Consider the following 18,395-nt stretch of genomic DNA (forward strand, 5'->3'; position numbering starts at 1 on the left):
GACAGGCGGCGGCGCTGACACGGGGCCGTGTCAGGTGCCGGGCGCCGGCGGCGGCGGCGCGGCCCGCCACAGTCGCTTCAGTCCGCCGCCCGGCCGGTCCGCCGCCCGCCGCTCCCGCCCGCCCGCCGGACGGACACCTCCAGAGCTGCGCGGCCCGCGCCTCGGCGCGCTCCCATTGGTCGGCGGGTGTTACCTCGACCAATCGCCGCGAGTGTCAGCTGATTAGCGCGGCGGCGAGGCCGGCGCACGGCTTTTGACACTCGGTAGTGACTGGAGTGCTGCCTCTGTGACGGGACGTGTCCGCGCTCGGCCGCCAGCGGCGCCAGCGTGCTGCAGCCGCCAACTGGACGACCCGCGCGCCGCGCGCCAAGCTCTGCAGCGGTTGTTTGCGCTTGCTGATGGTTCCCGCTCGCGGGCCGCGGCGTCTTCCATGAGATTCGACCAGGCGGACATTCGCGTTCCCGAAATGGCGTACCCACCGTTCATGCGGCACCCGGACTTCTCGTCGGGCTCGTTCCTGACGCCGGGCCAGTACTTCCCGGCGCTGCCGCCGCACGTGCCGTACCCGCAGTCGCTGATGCCGAAGCTGCCGCCGGGCCTGGGCCACCCGTTCACGGCCGAAGACGTGCTCGGGCACCAGGGCAGCATGCGGCCGCCGCGCTGCCTCCAGCCAGAGGAGGACGGCGTCGTCGATGACCCCAAGGTGACACTGGAGTCCAAGGAGCTCTGGGCGCAGTTCCACAAGTTCGGCACCGAGATGGTCATCACCAAGAGCGGCAGGTAAGCACACGCCCAGCCGACAGACGGCGGTCCAGTGCCGCGCTCCGTTGGCATGTCCACTGGAAAATTACACTTCTTTATTTGAACTGACCTGGTGTGCAAAAATACTTGGGGTTTATATTTCCCCAAAGGAGGTGAAACTTGCAATTAAAGAGTAGCCCTTTTAGCCCAACAAATACAAAACAATGGAAATATTGTCCCTTCGCACTAGGTTCTCCTGACCACGGTACGTGGTGGCATAACCCTGAGGCACTGCCGCGATGCTTGCTCCCTATGGCGCGCTGGCTAACCACAGTGCTAAGGGCAAAACTGGACAGAAACGCTGCGCCGGAACAGACAACCGCTAACGTTAAGGAAGATTGTACATAAATCAGGAGGTCACTCTGCTTTCAGCATGCCTATGTAGCTAAAAAATTAATTGTTGGTGGGCCGAATTTCCAAACCCTTTTGAATAAGACAACTAAAACTGCAGCCCTTGTACTATGGTCTAAAGCAAAGTTCAGAGATGGATTGCTAGGTTTATTTTGGAGAAAAAATTAAGAAAATTGAGAAAACAACAACAATCGAAAATGATGCGCGCGATATGTCTCTGCAGATCATTCTTAATTGAACTGTACATGCACTTCATTTTTAAAGCTAAAAATTGATGTCAAACGTTAGAAGGACAAGAACACCTATGGGGTAACTAAACTCAATTAACTGAAGTTTCACCTAAATGTCTAACTTCAAAAGGTACACTCAGGCCACTGCCATTTTGGGCACTCCAATACAAGGCATTTTCTAGAAGTTCCTAAAACCGGAAACATCTTGATGGCAAAATTAGATTAATGCATAACGTCCTTTTTTGCATTGGTAGATATATGATTAATTTCTGTCTGGGAGTCAATTTAAAGTTTTTGGATGGCTGACGATATCGAAATATACGTAGCATACATCAACATGCATTTATGCCTTTGACTTCCATTTTTTAAAAAAATGTTGACATTCATGTATTCGATTTAATTGTGTTGCGTTGCAATTTGTCTAAACATATAGCTGCTAGCTGTCTAGCTGCTCCAACATTTCCTCAAAAGCAGTTGACTGGTCATCAGATTATTTTTGACGACCAATACTATCATTACGGGCATGACCTGCCAATGACACCCGGGAGCTCCCTATAATTATCCCGTGGTCCGAAGACAAGGGCTGAGTACCCTATATGTTAATGCGTGCTACGGCGAGCGATGGGAGGGCCAGAGCGGCGCCGTGCCCCGGCGGCCCGCCAGCGGACGGCTCAGCGCCGCCGCCGCCGCTCCTGCCGACTCTGCCGTGTCGCGCCGCCACGCCGCCCAACGGTCACCCGAATTAGGGGGTGGGAGGGGGGGGGGAAGGACGAGGGTGTGCGATGTTATCGCGGGTCTCGGTGTCGCCGTGCGTGGCGCCGGGTGTCGGCGGCACCTCTCCGGGAGGGTGTCGCGTCTGGCGCGTCGGCGGGGGTCGGGCCGGCCGGCCACGCGCCAGGTACGGCCCGGCCGGCCCGGCCGCCGCGCGCGCCAGCCCAACCTGCAAAATGGACTTCCCTTGTCGCTGCCACCCCGGCGCGGCCCCGTATTTATGTGCGCCCCTGGAAATGAGTCGGTGGCAGGACCCAGCGTACCCGCATAATTTTACGACACTGGCAGTCGTTTGGGTTTAGTTGGGATGCTTGTAATGCCCCGGCGAAGTGAACTTATTTACTGGCGATTTTGTTGAGTGTCGTTCGATCGTACTGAAGACTGCCGCGCCAGCTATATTTCTGGGTACAGTGCAGCTATGTGGGTGCTAGGCTTTTCCAAGCATTTTGATGGCTTTTTGGCTTTTCAGGACAGTTGAAAAAGGTCATATATCTTGATTTATCGTCGTTCAAGCATTGGTAGACGTGTGTTCACAAGCTGCATACACAGTCGCGCAAAAAGCCTATTTGCCTTCTAGCGCCACACTCGTTTAGGCACCTGAGGCTGCCTCTCTTGGTCAGTTACATTGCTCAGACCCCGCATCACCACAACGACGCCCGTTGTCCGGCCAGCCAACCACATTTAGAGGAAGAGGTTCCGCTGCGAGCTTTTTAAACTTGACAAACTAAAACAGGGCTGCGAAATTTTGCTATCCATTACGGTGCACAGCATTGATATGACCTTTGAACTATTGCTAGTATCATAGGATAGGCTGCAAGCATGCAAGGCAATATGTTCGGTGACAAACGCGGGTACTAGTACATGTGCCGTTTCTGCCCGACCAGTTGGAACAGCGCATTTCGAGGTTCGGGCTTCCAGCTACCTTGCACGCCGGTTGTGACAATGTCGCCGGTTCTTTCACAATTCGTTTATTCTTTACTTGATTTAGAACGTCTGTGGCGTGCGGTGCATTGCCAGACTCAGATTGTGTTTCAATTGTTCTGCACGGTACATGTCGCCCGAGTCACGACTTTCCATGTGGGCTGCACTCGGCCGCACCTGCGCAGTCGGCAGACTCTGACCGACAGCAGTCCGCGGCTTGGGCGCTGCAAGTGTCTTTGCCGCATGGCTAGCTATAAAGCCCTGGTTTAATGACACGCCAGTTAAATGGCATGCAACGCTGCCGGTGTCAGCGGCGGACTCATTATTGAGTCACATGAAATTAGAGCTGAGCCGCTGGGGCTCGTAGCGCGCCTGCCAATTGGCATTAGCAGAATGTGGGCCTCCAAAAACCTGGTCATTTCCTTGTTACAAGCAATGTTTTGCATTGGTGGCTGACTTTCGCCCATGCTATTTATGTCGGACATAGCGGACCACTCGACAATGACCGATTGTGCTCTGGTTACCTGCTTGACTCCGCCTGGACCCGCTTCCGAGGTGTCTGCGCTTCTTCCGCTTCCATCTGCGGTCCGCCGTCCGCGGGTGCGTGCCGCCCTGCGAGAGCGGCGTGCGTGGCCGGGTGTGCGTGCCGGCCTGCGAGAGCGGCGCGCGTGACCGGGCGCGCGTGGTCGGGTGTGCGTGTCGCCGGCGCTCGGCGCCTGGTGTCGGCCGCTGTGCCGTCCGACGGCGCTCAGCCCTCGCCGACACACATTCTGAGGTTTCCCGACGCCTCAGTCGTGCCGGCCGAAGCCACAGAACGGGCCGGCGCCGCCAGCGCCTCAGATCTGGCCGGGCACGACTGGAGAGTGCGGCCGGCCGCGCACGTCCGGCGCCGCTGGGCCGGGTCGGCCGCGTCTCGGGCGTCACCAGGCAGCCCGTCGAGGTGCGGTCCGACCGCCGCCGGCTCCCGCACGCGGAGCTGGAGAGCGCGTCGTCGGCAGCGACGACTTCCGCCACATTGCGGTCACGTTGTTCACCACGACGCAGGGTGCTTCCCCGGTGGATGTGTAGTTTTAATCCTGCAGCGTCTTTCTCGGACGGCGTGTAACACCCCCGATGCCGTAAAGTTGTGCTCTGCTACACCCGACGCGAATTAGTCGGCCGCAGAGCAATGTGCTCTTCGGTACACGCTGTCTTCCGACGTCCCACCCTGCCAGGAGCGGTTTCCTCTCTTGTCTTTGTCCACAGAGCGGCATTCTCGCCTGTCGTTAGAGGGTATCGGTGTTTTGCCTGCATGCAAGGTTCACTGGTGCTGTCCGCCCTCGTACCGGGCGTATGTGCCAGAGGAAGACCATGCCGGCAGCTAGTCCGCTTCTGTCCTCCTCGAGACCCAGTAAACATCTCCCTTGGCCAGGAAGCCAAAAGTCCAGTTAAACAGCGTTGCCGTCCCCTCTCACTCGGGCGGCAGCACCAGTTAAACACCGGCGCCCAGTACCAGTGACCGGAAGGTGGCGTCTCTCTGGCCTGGACGCGACTGCCGCTCCTAGATAACAGCGGCGTCCGTCGCCTGGGAGACAGACGGGGCCGCCGGCCCGTCTCTGACCAGGTCAGGCGGGTCCGCCGTCTGGGACCAGACGGAGCCAGACGGAGCCCGTCTGGGCAGCGGCGTCGCCGGCCGGGCGCCGCCGTCGCCCCAGGCTCGTCCACGCGCTGCCCTCGCCGGCCCTACCTGACGAAAACACTCATTTACATGTACGGCGGACTGAAGCGCGGCGTAACCGCTAACTGTTGTGACTGTAGTGTAAATAAGCGACGGCTCAGCAGCCGAACAAGGTCGGCCCGGCCGCGGACACCTCTCATTACAGCCGATCCATCATGGCTAATCACGACATTGTCACAACTGTAGCAGTGTCGCCACTCGCGCCACCCAAACAGCGCTGATAGCCACTCACTTGCGGCCGCCACCAGCACGGGCCTTGTTAGCATACCTGGCCGCCCTGGACGCTGTCCTCACCATATTTGTAGGCTCTGGCCGGCCGGTAATGTGTATTTTAGACGCGGCTAATGTGCACTTGTAGCCCGTGTAACCACCTAAAGCATCGTAGCCAGTGCGTTTACCACAATTGCTCCTCTTCCAGGCGTGTTATTTCTACGCCAAGCCGTCAATTGACAACACCTTTGAGCCCGGCACGGCCCGGGGCTGGGTCTGATGTGGTGGCCGCCAGTATAATTCATTGAGCCGTGTAATTTGGTCACCTCTGGTAGACTGGCCAGGGGCGCCGGGAGCGGGCGCCGGCGGCGGCCGGCTACACCGTTTGGGTGTTCTCAGCCGCTGACTTACGGCCCGCCTCCGCGGCTCGGATGCGCGATTTATGGCCGGGGACGTGTTTCTATGGCTAACTTTGCACACGAAACCGGCGGACAGACAGCTGAGAGGCCGTGAATCATCCTGCTTTATGCGCAATGGCCGCCGTGATAACGGCGAGAACGATTTGTTCTCGCATCTCCTGATTAGCGCCGAAGGCGTCCGCAGTCGGCGGCGGCTTGCCGCTGCTGACCCGGCGCCAGACACAGCGTCAGTGTCGAGCTTCTCCAAAGATGGGCTGCCGCCGCCTCCCACGACACCTCACACACACGCACGCACTGACCATCCCTGCTTCTGACAGCCCCAGCGCAGGCTGTCTCAACGACAACCCTGTGGCTGGTCGCTCGGACGTGCTGGGCAGGCTGCCTCTTCGACGTTTCAGCCGATCCAACGCGTGTCAGCTCGCCAGCGGTTGTTTGTTCCTGTCCGTCACTCCAGCCCAGGTCACCTGGTGTGTCGGCCACGATGTGACCACCCATCGCCAGACGTGTGCATCCCCGCCGGACGAGTGTGACCCAGCTGGTCGGCGGGGGGGGGGGGGAGGGGATGAGCAAGTGTGGCTCATCTTCTGTCGTGCAGCATGCTAGGCCGGCTGCCGGGGGCTGCGACAGCTCCTGGCTCGGCGTCTTCCCGCGGCGCCGCGCCGCTGACGTCTGGTGACGATGGCAGCAACGGCTCCTGGCTTGGCCGCTGTCGTCCGGCGCCGAGACAGCAGTGGCTCCTGGCTCGGCCTGGCTCCTGGCTCGGCCGCTGCCGTCCGGCGCTTGGGACAGCGACGGGTCCTGGCTCAGCCTGGCTCCTGGCTCGGCCTGGCTCCTAGCTCGGCCGCTGCCGTCTGGCGTCGGGCGAGCTCGACCCCCCGCTGATCAGCCTCTCCAGCGGCGCCCACCTCCCGAGCCGACGTGTTTACCTATCTATCCGCCGTGTTAATGCTAATGCCTTTGGGCACGGTTTAATGATAGCTTGTCGGCCGGAGAAGCCGGGAATGCGCCGGATTTGAATGAGCCGTCGGGCGCCGGCGGCCGCCCGCCTGGCGCCGCTGCCAAACAGGCGCACTGCCTTTTTACACATGGGAGGTTTGCTTTGCGACAACGCACGCGCCACTCTGTCCGAGTAGCGCTGACAGCGTTTGAGAGGGATTATGCCTTCAAATAAACAGATTGGAAATGTTATGACCTGGTCGCGTGGGTTCCATCTGCTCTTTTTTTCTTCTCGAAAACACTCGCTGCGTCGAAGCAAAGATGGCCTCTGTTCTGTTGGAGGCGAACATGGCAATGGGTGAAGCTTCGCATCTCTTTGGAGAGTCCTGGCTCCGCATTGTTGGCCTCGGCCACCCGATATTTGAGTAAAATACTTAAGTTTGTCACAAACGCTCAAAAACACCCCAGAATGTCTCTTGCATGTAGATCTGGTGTTTGGTATCCTCAATGGCTTCTTTGGGGTTCTTCTCATAATCATGACCCGTAAGCCAAGCGTTTGCGTATTTATTGTGTCATTCCAATCTTCACTGATTCCGCCAACAGCTAGCAATGCGGTTTAAGGTAGAATTCAATGTACATGGGCTCTACCATGACACTTGGTAGGCAGATGCTTTGCAAATGCGTAGCGTCAACCAGACCAGACCTTTCACTTATACCCAGGGGTGCTTCCATGGGGGGGGGGGGGTACTTGGAAAAACTTGGACTCCGTGCCCGGGACGTGCACCTGCCAGATTATAGGGACTATTTTGGCAACATGCCATGCCTTTCATTGCAGAGCCAGTTTGTGTCCCGTCTTAAGGAAATATACCCCTTTCTTGAAGAAGCCCTACAGACGAACTTGTTTATGTCTAATGCACATTTATAGTTATGGGTGCTGCATGACCATTTGCCATCGATGCGCACTAAGACCCCAAATCATCATCACCACCTAATGCACATTGTGCTCAAAGCATCTTGTGTATGAACCGTTGTTTTACCTTCAGGAGGAATTAAGAGGACTAGAAGTAGTTATCTGATAGGCCCGTTGCACGCAATTTCGCCCCTTTATTCGTATGCTTGGCGATGCAGTCATGTTCATGAGCGAAAGGCTTACATGTTAGACGTATCGAAAGCTATGGCAAATTAGCACGAATGACTCGGTGTCTTTCTCTCAGCGCTGTATTTGCTTATTCGGCGCACTAATTCTGCGAAGATTTATGTCGTTTTAGCAATACCCTGGCAAACAAATACTTACATTTTCAACCACGCCAGTTCTTGCGTGGGTTTTCTGAAATGTGATCTGATTTAGGTCACAGCTTTACGAGGAGGTCATTTGGACGAAATTGTGGTTGGTAAGATTTCTGTTCTTTTTCATGTGGTGGAGAGAAATGAGGAGAAAATTGTTGGCATAAAATGTCTCTTCGATGAAAAAGCAGGGGGTACATTTCTAATCCCTTTAAAAGGCTTTAATACCTTGCACTACATTAAAGATGGCGTTCGGTTGACAAAATTATTGTATTATTAAGGCATAGACATCAGGGCCACTGAAACGTTAGTAATGATTACCCGGTTAGAAATCCGGAAAAGAGGAAGCTTTTGGACCCCACCGAACAAGTTTTCTAAAAATCATGCAGAGCCCGTATAGATTCACAGAATTCTTTAGATACAAGTAGTGAAAGTTCAACGTTCCCTCTCTCTTTGACCCATTCGAAAGCGAAGACAATCATCTTTGTCGCTCATTTGATCATGCTTTATGCGCGCTAACTCATAGTCGTGGGTGGAAGCGTCGCTGACAATGAACAGGTAATGCTTAAGACGCCCTGGTGATGGGCTTCTAAAGAGGCAAAGCACACACATAGTCACGCCTATCAATCAGGCATCCCTGCCTAAAACTGCAAACATAACATTTGCAAAGAACCCGGAACTATCTGTTGAGCGGGTGTTGCAGGGTGTTGCAGTGAGACCTTGGTCGTGCACGGCACCCCTACCCAGCAACGGCAGTATCAATTATCTGCACATTATCAGCATGATTAGGAATATGAGGTGTGATATTCAAGCAAAACATGCATTCGTTACTGCTCTGTACGATATCAGGCAGGATCTGGCATCCGTTCTGATTTGCTAGCATTCATTTCGTAATGTGAATAACACGAGACAGAGCCGGGACCCGGTTCAGCTGTTCTTTTTGCTGCGCCAACGAGCATTATTACAATGCCAGGAAGCGAAACGCAAGCACTTACCTGTTCAGCAGGCCCTGCACTGCGCTAGTTGACCCGAGAACTAGTGATACGAATAATGACAGGCAAACGATGACCATATTCTACGGCATCGTCACACGTAACGCATTGGATGGCCCAACCGCCCACGGTCACGGGCCACCATAATATTAAAGTCAAATTATGCGATAAGCGCGGCGAGGCATCTTTCGCTGAACCACAGAGCAAAACAGCAGATCTTGAGACCAAGCGGAATGGAGGCTGGGGACCACCGGCTGATCCATCATTAGCGGGACCGAGCAGCTTATCAGCAGAAACTCCACCGCATGCGGCGCCTCCGGTCGGGGTTCACGGCAACCAGGCGGGATCACACCTCCCTCGGGGTCACACCTCCCTCGACCATTCCACAAGGAGTGCGACGACCCGGCGGCCGGGCGGTCCCGACCCCGATCTCGGCGTCAGGCCCGCCACCCGGCCCCGACCCCGACCACAGCGTCAGGCCCGCCACCCGGCCCCGACCCCGACCTCAGCGTCAAGCCCGCCACCCGGCCCCGACCCCGGCCTCAGCGTCAGGCTCGCCACCCGGCCCCGACCCCGGCCTCAGCGTCAGGCCCGCCACCCGGCCCCGACCCCGACCTCAGCGTCAGGCCCGCCACCCGGCCCCGACCCCGACCACAGCGTCAGGCCCGCCACCCGGCCCCGACCCCGACCACAGCGTCAGACCCGCCACCCGGCCCCGACTCCGACCTCAGCGTCAGACCCGCCACCCGGCCCCGACCCCGGCCTCAGCGTCAGGCCCGCCACCCGGCCCGATCCCGACCACAGCGTCAGGCCCACCACCCGGCCCCGACCGCGACCTCGGCGCCCGGTCCGGCGCCGACACCGGCGCTCACAGCATTCGGAAGCCATGTTGTGATTTCTCAGCTGTCAGGGGGCGGTTTATTTGTCGATTCGGGCGATATTCGTATTCTAATGAATGCACCGTCGGATAGCGCCGCCCGTCATCCATTAGAGCGGCGCTCGGCAGACGCCGGCCGGCGCGCGCGGCTCTCTATTATGCATGCTGCCGACGCGGCTGCCGACCGACGCTTCGCTCTTATGAAGATATTCCTCGCGCTCCGCACCGGGCCGCTTCGCCGGGGGTGGTGCCTCTGTTCAAATGTATTCTCCGCCGCCGGCGGCGCTGGCCGTAATTTTCTAAAAGCGAGCCGAACGCCGGATAAAAGCGAGGCGGGCCCATAAAAATAGATGGATTGTTTTAACAGAGCGCGGAGGGAACAAAACAACGGCTCAGGCACTGCCTACACTTCCAACAAAGCGCCACGCCGGCTGGCCGATGATTTATTTGGGCCGAAAAGACACGCCGAATTAGCTGTTTGCGCGCTCGGCATTCACGTCGAGCTTTATGAAAATATGGCTACCATATAACACTAGCGTGCAATTGAATGGCCTCAACCGATGGCCGTGCAGGCCAAGTCATTAGACAACAATATCAGCGCTCGCAATGGCAGCGTCCAGTGTCTCAGCCGGGGGGCCGTAATTGATAGCCCTGTGGCCGACCCCGGCTGCGGCGCGACGCTGGCCGCCGGCGGCGCGCGGCACCGCGGGCCCGCGAGGCGTCCGGAGGCGGCCGGTGCGCGCACCAGCCGCCTGTCGACCAATGGCGGCCGTTCCGCCTGAACGCGGTGCCACCTGCGTCAGCCGTCAGCGGCCGCTCTCCGGGGCCGGCGGACGACACGCGGTGCGGCCCGCGCAGCCATACCTCTCCGATTAGGATCGTCCAGGATCGACGGCTCATTAGGGCCGACCGCGACGGCCACTTCCGACCGCAGCGCGGCGGCGTTCTCACGTCAGCCGCGCCGTTTGACGCCACCGCGCGCCGCGAACGCCGCCGGCCCGCGCCGCGAACGCCGCCGCCGCCGGCCGGCCGCCATTACACAAACAAACAACGCATAACACACTAATCAATACGGGCCCGGGACCAGGGGGCCCGGTCGGACCGAGCCGGCGCATCAATCTGCCGGAGGGGCGCCGCCGGGCGCGGAAGCCGCCGTCGCCGCCCTGGGAACACCTCCCGATCCAGCCGATTGCCGCGCGGCGAGACGATCGCGCCATCGTCGCCGCGCCGCTTCCGCCGCGGCGTGTCGGCGCCGCTGTTTGCGCGCTGACCAGGTGCGTGCCCGGCGAAGTCGCCCGCCCGCCGCCAACTGCACTTCCCGTAACCGCTCATTAAATTCAATTAGGCTAAGTATCCGCAGTCGCGAATCAGCCAGCGCGTTCGTGGCGGCGTCTGCGGCGCGGCTGCTCTTTTCCGCCAGACAATGGCCCGATTAGCGCGGCTCGAGCTGGCCTCCAAATCACGCACGGCTTGGCCAGCTCTCTCGGCCGGCCGGCGGCGGCGCCTCTCCGCACGCATGGCCGCCGGCCGTGGTCGCAGCTTTACACGCCGCCGCCGCCGTCGTCGCCACCGCCACCGCCGCTGACTGTCCGCCGACATGCGACGCTGTGATACGGTGCTGGTCCGCTGGTCCGCTGGTCCGCTGCTGGTCCGCTGGCCCAGTACTGGTCTGCTGGTCCGGTGCTAGCCCGCTGACACGCTGGTCCGGTGCGAGTCCGCTGGTCCGATGCTAGCCCGCTGACCCGCTGGTCCGGTGCAAACCCGCTGACCGCTGGTTTGGTGCCAGCCCGCTGACCGCTGGTTTGGTGCCAGCCCACTTACCACTGGTCCGTTGCTGGGGCGCTGGCCCGTTGCTGACCGGGGCCGGTCCGGTCCCGCCTCTGCTATCGGCCGGATGAGCGCCTCGGCGCCGACCCGGCCGCCATGTTGGCGTTTTTGTTGGCGCTTAATGACGAAAATTCGGCGATATTGAAAGAAGGGCCCCGTCCAATCGCGCCGCCTGCCCAAACACAAACACAAAGGCACGACCGCCGCGCTGTCAGCTCTAATCGGCGCCCGCCACTCGCCGCTTTTGTCGAGGAATAAAACAAGACCCGCGTAATTCTATTAATTTGAGTGCAGCACGTAAAAAGCTGTCGACGGGCAGGTGGTGGTGGCGCCGGCGGTGGCGGCGGCGACGCCGGCGCCGCCAAAATGGAGTCGGCTGGCCGTCGCGGTCGCGGTGCGTGTGCGAATCCGGCGGGATCGGCGTCACGCGATCTTGGTGCAGGTCGGCGCCCCCTCCCCCGGGGACGGGGCCGCGCGCTCTGCGGTGGTCCCGAGCGGCAGCTGTCGCCGGCGCGCCGCGCGCCGCCCGCCGTCATGCCCGGCGCTTCTGAGCCATTGTTTTGCGGCCGCAAGGCTGCCGGCGGGACGACGCGGCCCCGTCCTCCCGAACCCCCCCCCCCCCCTCCCCTCCCCCTCCCGCCGCCCCCCGGCCGAGGACGCCGATTGGCGGGCGGGGCAGCGTGGCCGGACCCGGTCGTCTCATTATCTCCATTCTAGGTGGATTAATCTGGGAAGAGTTGGCGCACAATGGAAGCGGGGCTGAGCCCTTTGTACGCGGGCGCCGACAAAGTGGGCCGTCGAGGTGTGGGCATTATCGCTATCAGCGATACCCGAAATACGGCCGGGCCGGCCCAGCCAGCCGTGTGACGAGCGCACAGAGGGATGACACCGGTCCGGCCGAATTAGCCGCCGCCGCGCCGCCTGTTTGTCGCTCCGCCACCGAGGGGAGCAGGGCGGCGCGCGCAGGTCCTGATCCCCGCAGGACGGCGGTGGTGGCCCCTGCTGGCGGGCGCTCCGTGCGGACCATGATCCCCGCACAACGGCAGTCCCGGTCCCTGCCAGCGGACCCTGCCAGCAGACTCTGATCCCTGCATGACGGCGTTGGGGGCCCCTGCTAGCGCCCCCCCCCCCCCCCTCTGCGGACCGTGATCCCCACTCGACGGCGGTGGCGGCCCCTGCCAGTGGACCCTGATCCCGCAGGACGGCAGTCCCGCCCCCTGCCGGCGGACCCTGTAAGCCGTCCGGCTGCCAAGACTCGGCTGTGAGATGGATTTCGCCAAGCTCGCCAGGCGACGTGACGAGCCAAGTAACAAAAGATTGAACCCGGAAGGTTCGACATTGAGATTTGCGCTTCACCCACACAACTACTTAGCTCCATGCTATGATTATTCGTTCCATGTGCCGCACGAACAAATTTTAACGTACCCTCGGCATCGCTGAAGCGCCCGCCTCCGGGTAAACGGTTTATTTTAATGTTTGGGTTTCCCTACAGCAAGCTGCAGATAACCATGAGCTGTTAGGTGGACTTTTTGCCGCGCCCCTTTTGGTCCGGAGGTGTTTTATAGATCCAGTTCACGATATTTTACAGCTTCTCAGAAAGCAAACATTCTAAATGTATCCTCGCTTCTTATCGACTCCCTTCGCAGCCTACCCTCCAGCGTGGCGTTCGCGCCGAGACGGCGTCTTTTCCTCAGCAGTCCCGATCCTCGAGCACCGGCCCGACGATCACGGCCAGCCGCTTCCGGATCCGCGAAGCGACTGGCACGCCCTTGGTCCTCCTCCGACCCCGACCAGGCGGAGCTCCCTCGGTCCTCCTCCGACCCCGACCGGGCGGCGCGCCCTCGGTCCTCCTCCGACCCCGACCGGGCGGCGCGTCCTCGGTGCTCCTCCGACCCAGGCCGAACGGCGCGTCCTCAGTCCTCCGACCCCGGCCCACCGGCGGCCGTGGATGCCGACGCGTGTGGACGCCGCCGCTTCTCACCACCAATGGCGGCCGTCCTGGGAACGGCCCCTCATTATCGACAGGCGGCGCTGCGCACAGGATGCGTGAAACGTTTACTCTAATGGACCGCCGAGTGGGCACTTTTTGCGGCCCTTTTTCGCCGCGGCGTAACTGCCGCGGCGCGGCGTTTTCGGCGCATTCCGCGCCGGCCGGCTGCCGGGCGAGCGATGGCGGCCGCCGGCGCTCGGCGGCGATTTACGGCCGGCCGTGTCGCGCGGCGCGCCCCGATTTACGGGGTGCCGGCGGCCGGCGGCCGACACGGCAGCCGCCGCAGCGCGCCGTGTTTGTCGCCGCCGCTGCCGCCGCCGCCGTCGCCGCCTGCTCGCTCCGAGCGCGGTATGCAGCGGCGAGCCGGCTGCACGCACGTCACCGCGGCCGTGGGGAGCACCGAGGAGCACGTGGGGGAGGGGAGGGGAGGGGAGGTGTGGGTGGTGGAAGGCGCGGCTGAGGAGGGCTGTGGCCGGCGGCGCCACCTCCTGCCCAATCGTTTCCTGCCCACACCTGTGTGTCTGACCCTGTTGGTGTCTTCATCTGTGCTTCGTCGTGTGTGTATGTGTGTGCGTGTGCGTGTGTTGCGTATCTGTCTGTATCTGTCTGTGTCTGTCTGTGTCTGTCTGTGTCTATCTGTCTCTGTGTCTGTCTGTCTATCTGTGTCTGTCTGTCTATCTATATGTCTGTCTGTCCGTGTCTATGTCATACGTCCGTCCGTGCCGCCGCCGTGGCCGGCCGTCGGAGGCCGCGCCGCCACCCGCGTGACCGCCCGGCCGCGGCGCCGCGCACCAGCCGGCTCAGCCGGGCTTCGCCCCATCTAAACAGCATCTAAACACCGGATAGAGTGTCGTGCCCGCTATCCAGCCATCGCGCGCGGTGGCGCGGAGCTGCCCGCCCCCCCCCCCCCCCCCCTACCGCGGCGGCGGCTACGGCCGGCCAGTTTTACGAGCCGATTAGCCGATACGGCGCGGCCGCCAGTGCTCACGCTGTCGCCTCCGTTCCAGGCAAATGTTCCCGCAGATGAAGTTCCGTCTGTCCGGTCTCGACCCCAAGTCCAAGTACATACTGCTGTTGGACATCGTGGCCGCCGACGACTGCCGCTACAAGTTCCACAACAGGTGGGCGTCCGACCGGTCGCCGCGCGCCACGGCGGCTTGCAGGGCCGGCCGGCCGCTCGCAGGAGCCCGGGGCGGCAGCCAACTCATTCGGAAAGATGTACAGTCCTTCGTATCTGCGTCGCGAACCATATGCGGTCTACGTCATTGGTCACCGATTTAATCCCGTCCGACTTTGTTGGCCGTATAGCTGCACGCCCCATTCCACCACTTGCGGGTGCACGATAGGTCCTATTAGGAGTTTTACAGCTAATTAAGCGGCCTGGTATGTCAAGGGGGCATAATAATCAAAGTAAAGATAATAAATCTGGCTTTGGTGACGACGTCCAGTCGACCGAACGCCTACAGAGGCAACTTATCTGTGAAAGTCGTCTGCACATGACGTGCCACTTCGGCTGATGTTTACATGGCGAAAACGCTGACACAGACAACCCCACATGTGCCGTGCACCTGACGTGCTGTAGCTGAATTTATGAAGAAAAAAACACAAGACCACGTCATGTAGCAATGTCGCATCTGTTACCAACATTTACACAGATCACTTTGAGTAGTCCTATTGCATTGATTTTCTGTTGGATCCCGTACGAACACCACCTTGCGGTGCAGCGCGGCCCAGGTCGGTATTCGGCCGGCTGGGTGTTAGTAACCGCCCACGCCGTTGCCTGTCGTCACGGCCATCTTCGCCTGTCGCTAACTGATCTGATCTGGGCTTCCAGCCGTTGGATGGTGGCCGGCAAGGCCGACCCGGAGATGCCGAAGCGCATGTACATCCACCCGGACAGTCCCGCCTCTGGCGAGCAGTGGATGCAAAAGGTGGTCTCCTTCCACAAGCTCAAGCTGACCAACAACATTAGCGACAAGCACGGATTCGTAAGTACATCTGGCCGGCGGCGGCGGTCGCCAGGCCCGGCCGCGGCGGGTGCGGGCCGCCCGCCGCGTGCCCCAAACATTCGGCCCGATCGCGGAATGTCGCTCAGATGCCGACCCGCCTCACCAGGCCCGGCCGGCTCTGGCCTTGGAGGCCCCGCCGCACCGGGGCCTCTGTCCCCCTATCGACGGCGAGAGGCCCGATATACAGCGAGGCGAGACGGCGAGCCCCGACCATGCCCGCCAAACGCGGCGCGCTATCTCTGCGGGCTCATGGGGCCGCGCGGCCGCCGCTTGTGTACGCCTTCCGCGATAGCCGGCCGGCTTCTGCGCGCGGCGCGCCGCGTCTGGCGCCGCGCGGCCTTTGCGGCGCGCCGGCCGCGCGATACCGGCCGCGCGCCCGCCAATTAGCGGGCGGCGGCGGCAGGCGCGCAGGCGGCCTGCGTCACGGCCGGTGTTTGGTCGAGCGGCTGCAGCGGCGGTAGCCGCCGAGTAAACAGTACGCTTTGAAGCGCCGCCGCTGATGCGTTTTACATGTTGTCGGCCGTGTCGCGGCGCCCGGCTCAGCGCGCGCTGGCCGCCGCCTTTCTCTTTCAGCGTCCACGGCTGATCGACGCCGGAGCCCTGGACGTCACGGTCCGACTGCGCGGCCGCCAGCGCACGCGGCGAGCCCTCGTGATCGCGACGCACGCCGCGCCGCGCCGACCGGCCGTAAAATCCGGCTCTGGGGCGGCGCGCGGCGCGGCGCGGCTGAGGAGGCAGGATCGGGGCCGATCTTATCGCACCATCAGGGCGCCGTTCTATCAGCCGGATCGGCCCCCGTCGGCCCGGCCGCCGCGCGGCCGCCTTTGGAGTGAATTAGTTTGTAAAGTCCGGACCGGGACAATTTGACACCGGCCCGATCTGGGACCGACAAAGACGCGGCGGCGGCGAGCACGGCGCGGCCGCGCTGTAACGGAGCCGGCGGCGCGCGCCGGCCGCCACCCTCCGCCCCCGGCCCGCGCCGCTCTCCGCAGTCGATAGCTCATTTATTACGTCCGGACGGGTGCTGCTAAGTCAAACAGATAAATCTGGCCGCCGGCCGCCTGCGCCGCGCCGCCGGCCGGCAATGGCGCCCGATGGATCGGCGGTGTCGCCTCCTGTCGATATTTCATCCGGTCGGCGGCGCCTGGGCCGGCCCGGTTACCTTATGGTTGTGTTTTACGTGGAGTCCCGCCGCGCGGCGTTTGTTCGGGATAATCGCGACGCCGTCCGTCTTTCGGGCCGCCGAGAGCGGCTCAGGGGGAGGCGGGTGGGGAAGGGGAGGATGGCCAACAGAGACGCCGACTGGCGCCCGACGTGGCGACGCCGGTGTGATCTTAATGCGAGCTGGAGAGACTGATACGCGCTTGGCAGGCGATCACAGGGAGCCGACGCGGCCGTGATCGGACCCCGATACGCTGGCTCGGCTCAGCGGAGAACTGTGGGTGACAGCCTGGGCTTGGTGCGACCTGGAGGCACGTCTTGGGTTTTAACTTGAGCTTGAGATTCTGTGAGCGTTGTGGTACAATCCGGCTGTGGCTTTGCATCCGTGGTTTTCCTAAGCGCTTGAGGCTCGTCCTTGGGCGGCAAAAATACTAGTTGGTGAACGGTTCTGTCCAAAATTCTCCAAATATCCTGGTATAAATATTTTAGACGACATGCAACGCAAAATGAGTCAAATTCTTTGGTTGCAGATTTCAGAACTGGGATTTGTGCAATGTTTACCTGCAAGCTGTACATCACCCAATATGCAATGCGGTTTGAGAATGCGTATTCTCTCTCAGAGCATCTGTCTAGCAAACGTTCTGCCTGGTCTTTCGCCAGCAGCCTGCCAAGCCCTATTCGGCTCGTGCTCTGTCTAAACTCTCTGGATAATCAACTCACAATTCAACATTTCATTCCGAGGATAATTTCATTCCCAAAGCAACCCTTTATCAAAATTTCAGGACAACTTTCTACCAGCACATCAATCCAAAATTCCTGTAAGCACACCGCCTGCCTGACCGTTCGAGCCCACCAAGCCTCTCGGGGTCACTCAGGGCTTGCAACACCGCTCGTGTGACCACCGCACGCGGCCGGGCGCCCTCCCTGAACGGCCAGCCCCACGTGTCTGTGGCGGAGCTGCACCGGCCCCCCGTCGGCGCCCGAGGAAGGCGGACGTGTAGCGGGCGTCGATCATCGTTCGTCTCGGCTGCGCCCCCAGCCGGCGCCGTCTCTCGAGCGGCGGGGCGGAGCACGACCAGCACGCATTGGCCACGGCCGGGCCCCGCTCGTCAGAGTTTCACGCCGCATTAGCGGCGGGGCGAGCGCGTTGGTTTTTGACCTCGTGCGTTTCGCCGCGCCCTCGGCCCGTCACGCGGCGTGACAGAGGGCGGCGGTCACGGCGCGACTTCATTAGAGGTGTCGCCGCCCGCCCGGCCGGGGCAGCAGCGGCGCTCTGTTTGCCCTGGCCGCGGGAGAGAGCGGCGGATCAGAGGCGCCGCCGCCGGCCGACAATAGCGGCGCACCCGGCGCGGGCTCGGCCGGCGACAATGGCGGCGCAGGCCCGGCGTCGGCGTGTCGGCGCGCCCCCCGGCGAGCCGCCATTAGCCGCCGCACCGGTCAGCCGAGAGGACGGCCGCGCGCGCACAAAGCGGCGATGAGTGGGCGGATTGTCGGCCCTCGAGTGTCGCACCCTTTGTGCGCCGAACCTACCGCGTCGAACGGAGCGGCGAGCGGGCGGCGGCGGCGGCGGCGGCAAGCGCTCTGCCATTAGGCCATCTCCACCGTGAGAAGTCACGTTCGGCTGGACGTGAATGCGGCAAATCAGGCCCCTTCGCAGGAGAGGCTAATTAGTGGATTACCTATGCCGGCACGCCGCACTCCTGGCGGCGGGCTGACACGTGTAATTGGCCACTCGCAGGCCTGGAGAGGGTCCCAAGTGAAAAACTGCCAGCCAGGGCCTCCGTCAGCTTCTCGACGTTTATGAATTAGCCGGTAGAGGGTGCTCAAGAGAACTGAGAGCTCTGCCTGGAAGGGGATGTTTATACACGTTGTGTCGGGAGACTATTCAGAAACGCCCTC

The 18,395-nt window shown here is 61.3% G+C and overlaps 1 protein-coding gene across 1 annotated transcript in view; it reads left to right on the plus strand.

The window, feature by feature from the left end:
* Positions 1 to 185: 185 nt before the first annotated feature.
* LOC119111625 (optomotor-blind protein) overlaps positions 186 to 18,395 on the plus strand; it is a 46,122-nt gene continuing 27,912 nt past the window's right edge. The window contains exons 1-3 of the mRNA XM_037235433.1: positions 186 to 780; positions 14,334 to 14,447; positions 15,161 to 15,314. Of these exons, the coding sequence (XP_037091328.1) occupies positions 431 to 780; positions 14,334 to 14,447; positions 15,161 to 15,314 (618 nt within the window). The 5' untranslated portion in view covers positions 186 to 430. The remainder of the gene's footprint in view (positions 781 to 14,333; positions 14,448 to 15,160; positions 15,315 to 18,395) is intronic.

The sequence above is a fragment of the Pollicipes pollicipes genome, unplaced genomic scaffold, assembly GCF_011947565.3.
Source record: "Pollicipes pollicipes isolate AB1234 unplaced genomic scaffold, Ppol_2.1 Scaffold_7261;HRSCAF=8764_pilon_pilon_pilon, whole genome shotgun sequence".
NCBI classification, from domain to species: Eukaryota; Metazoa; Arthropoda; class Thecostraca; order Pollicipedomorpha; family Pollicipedidae; genus Pollicipes; species Pollicipes pollicipes.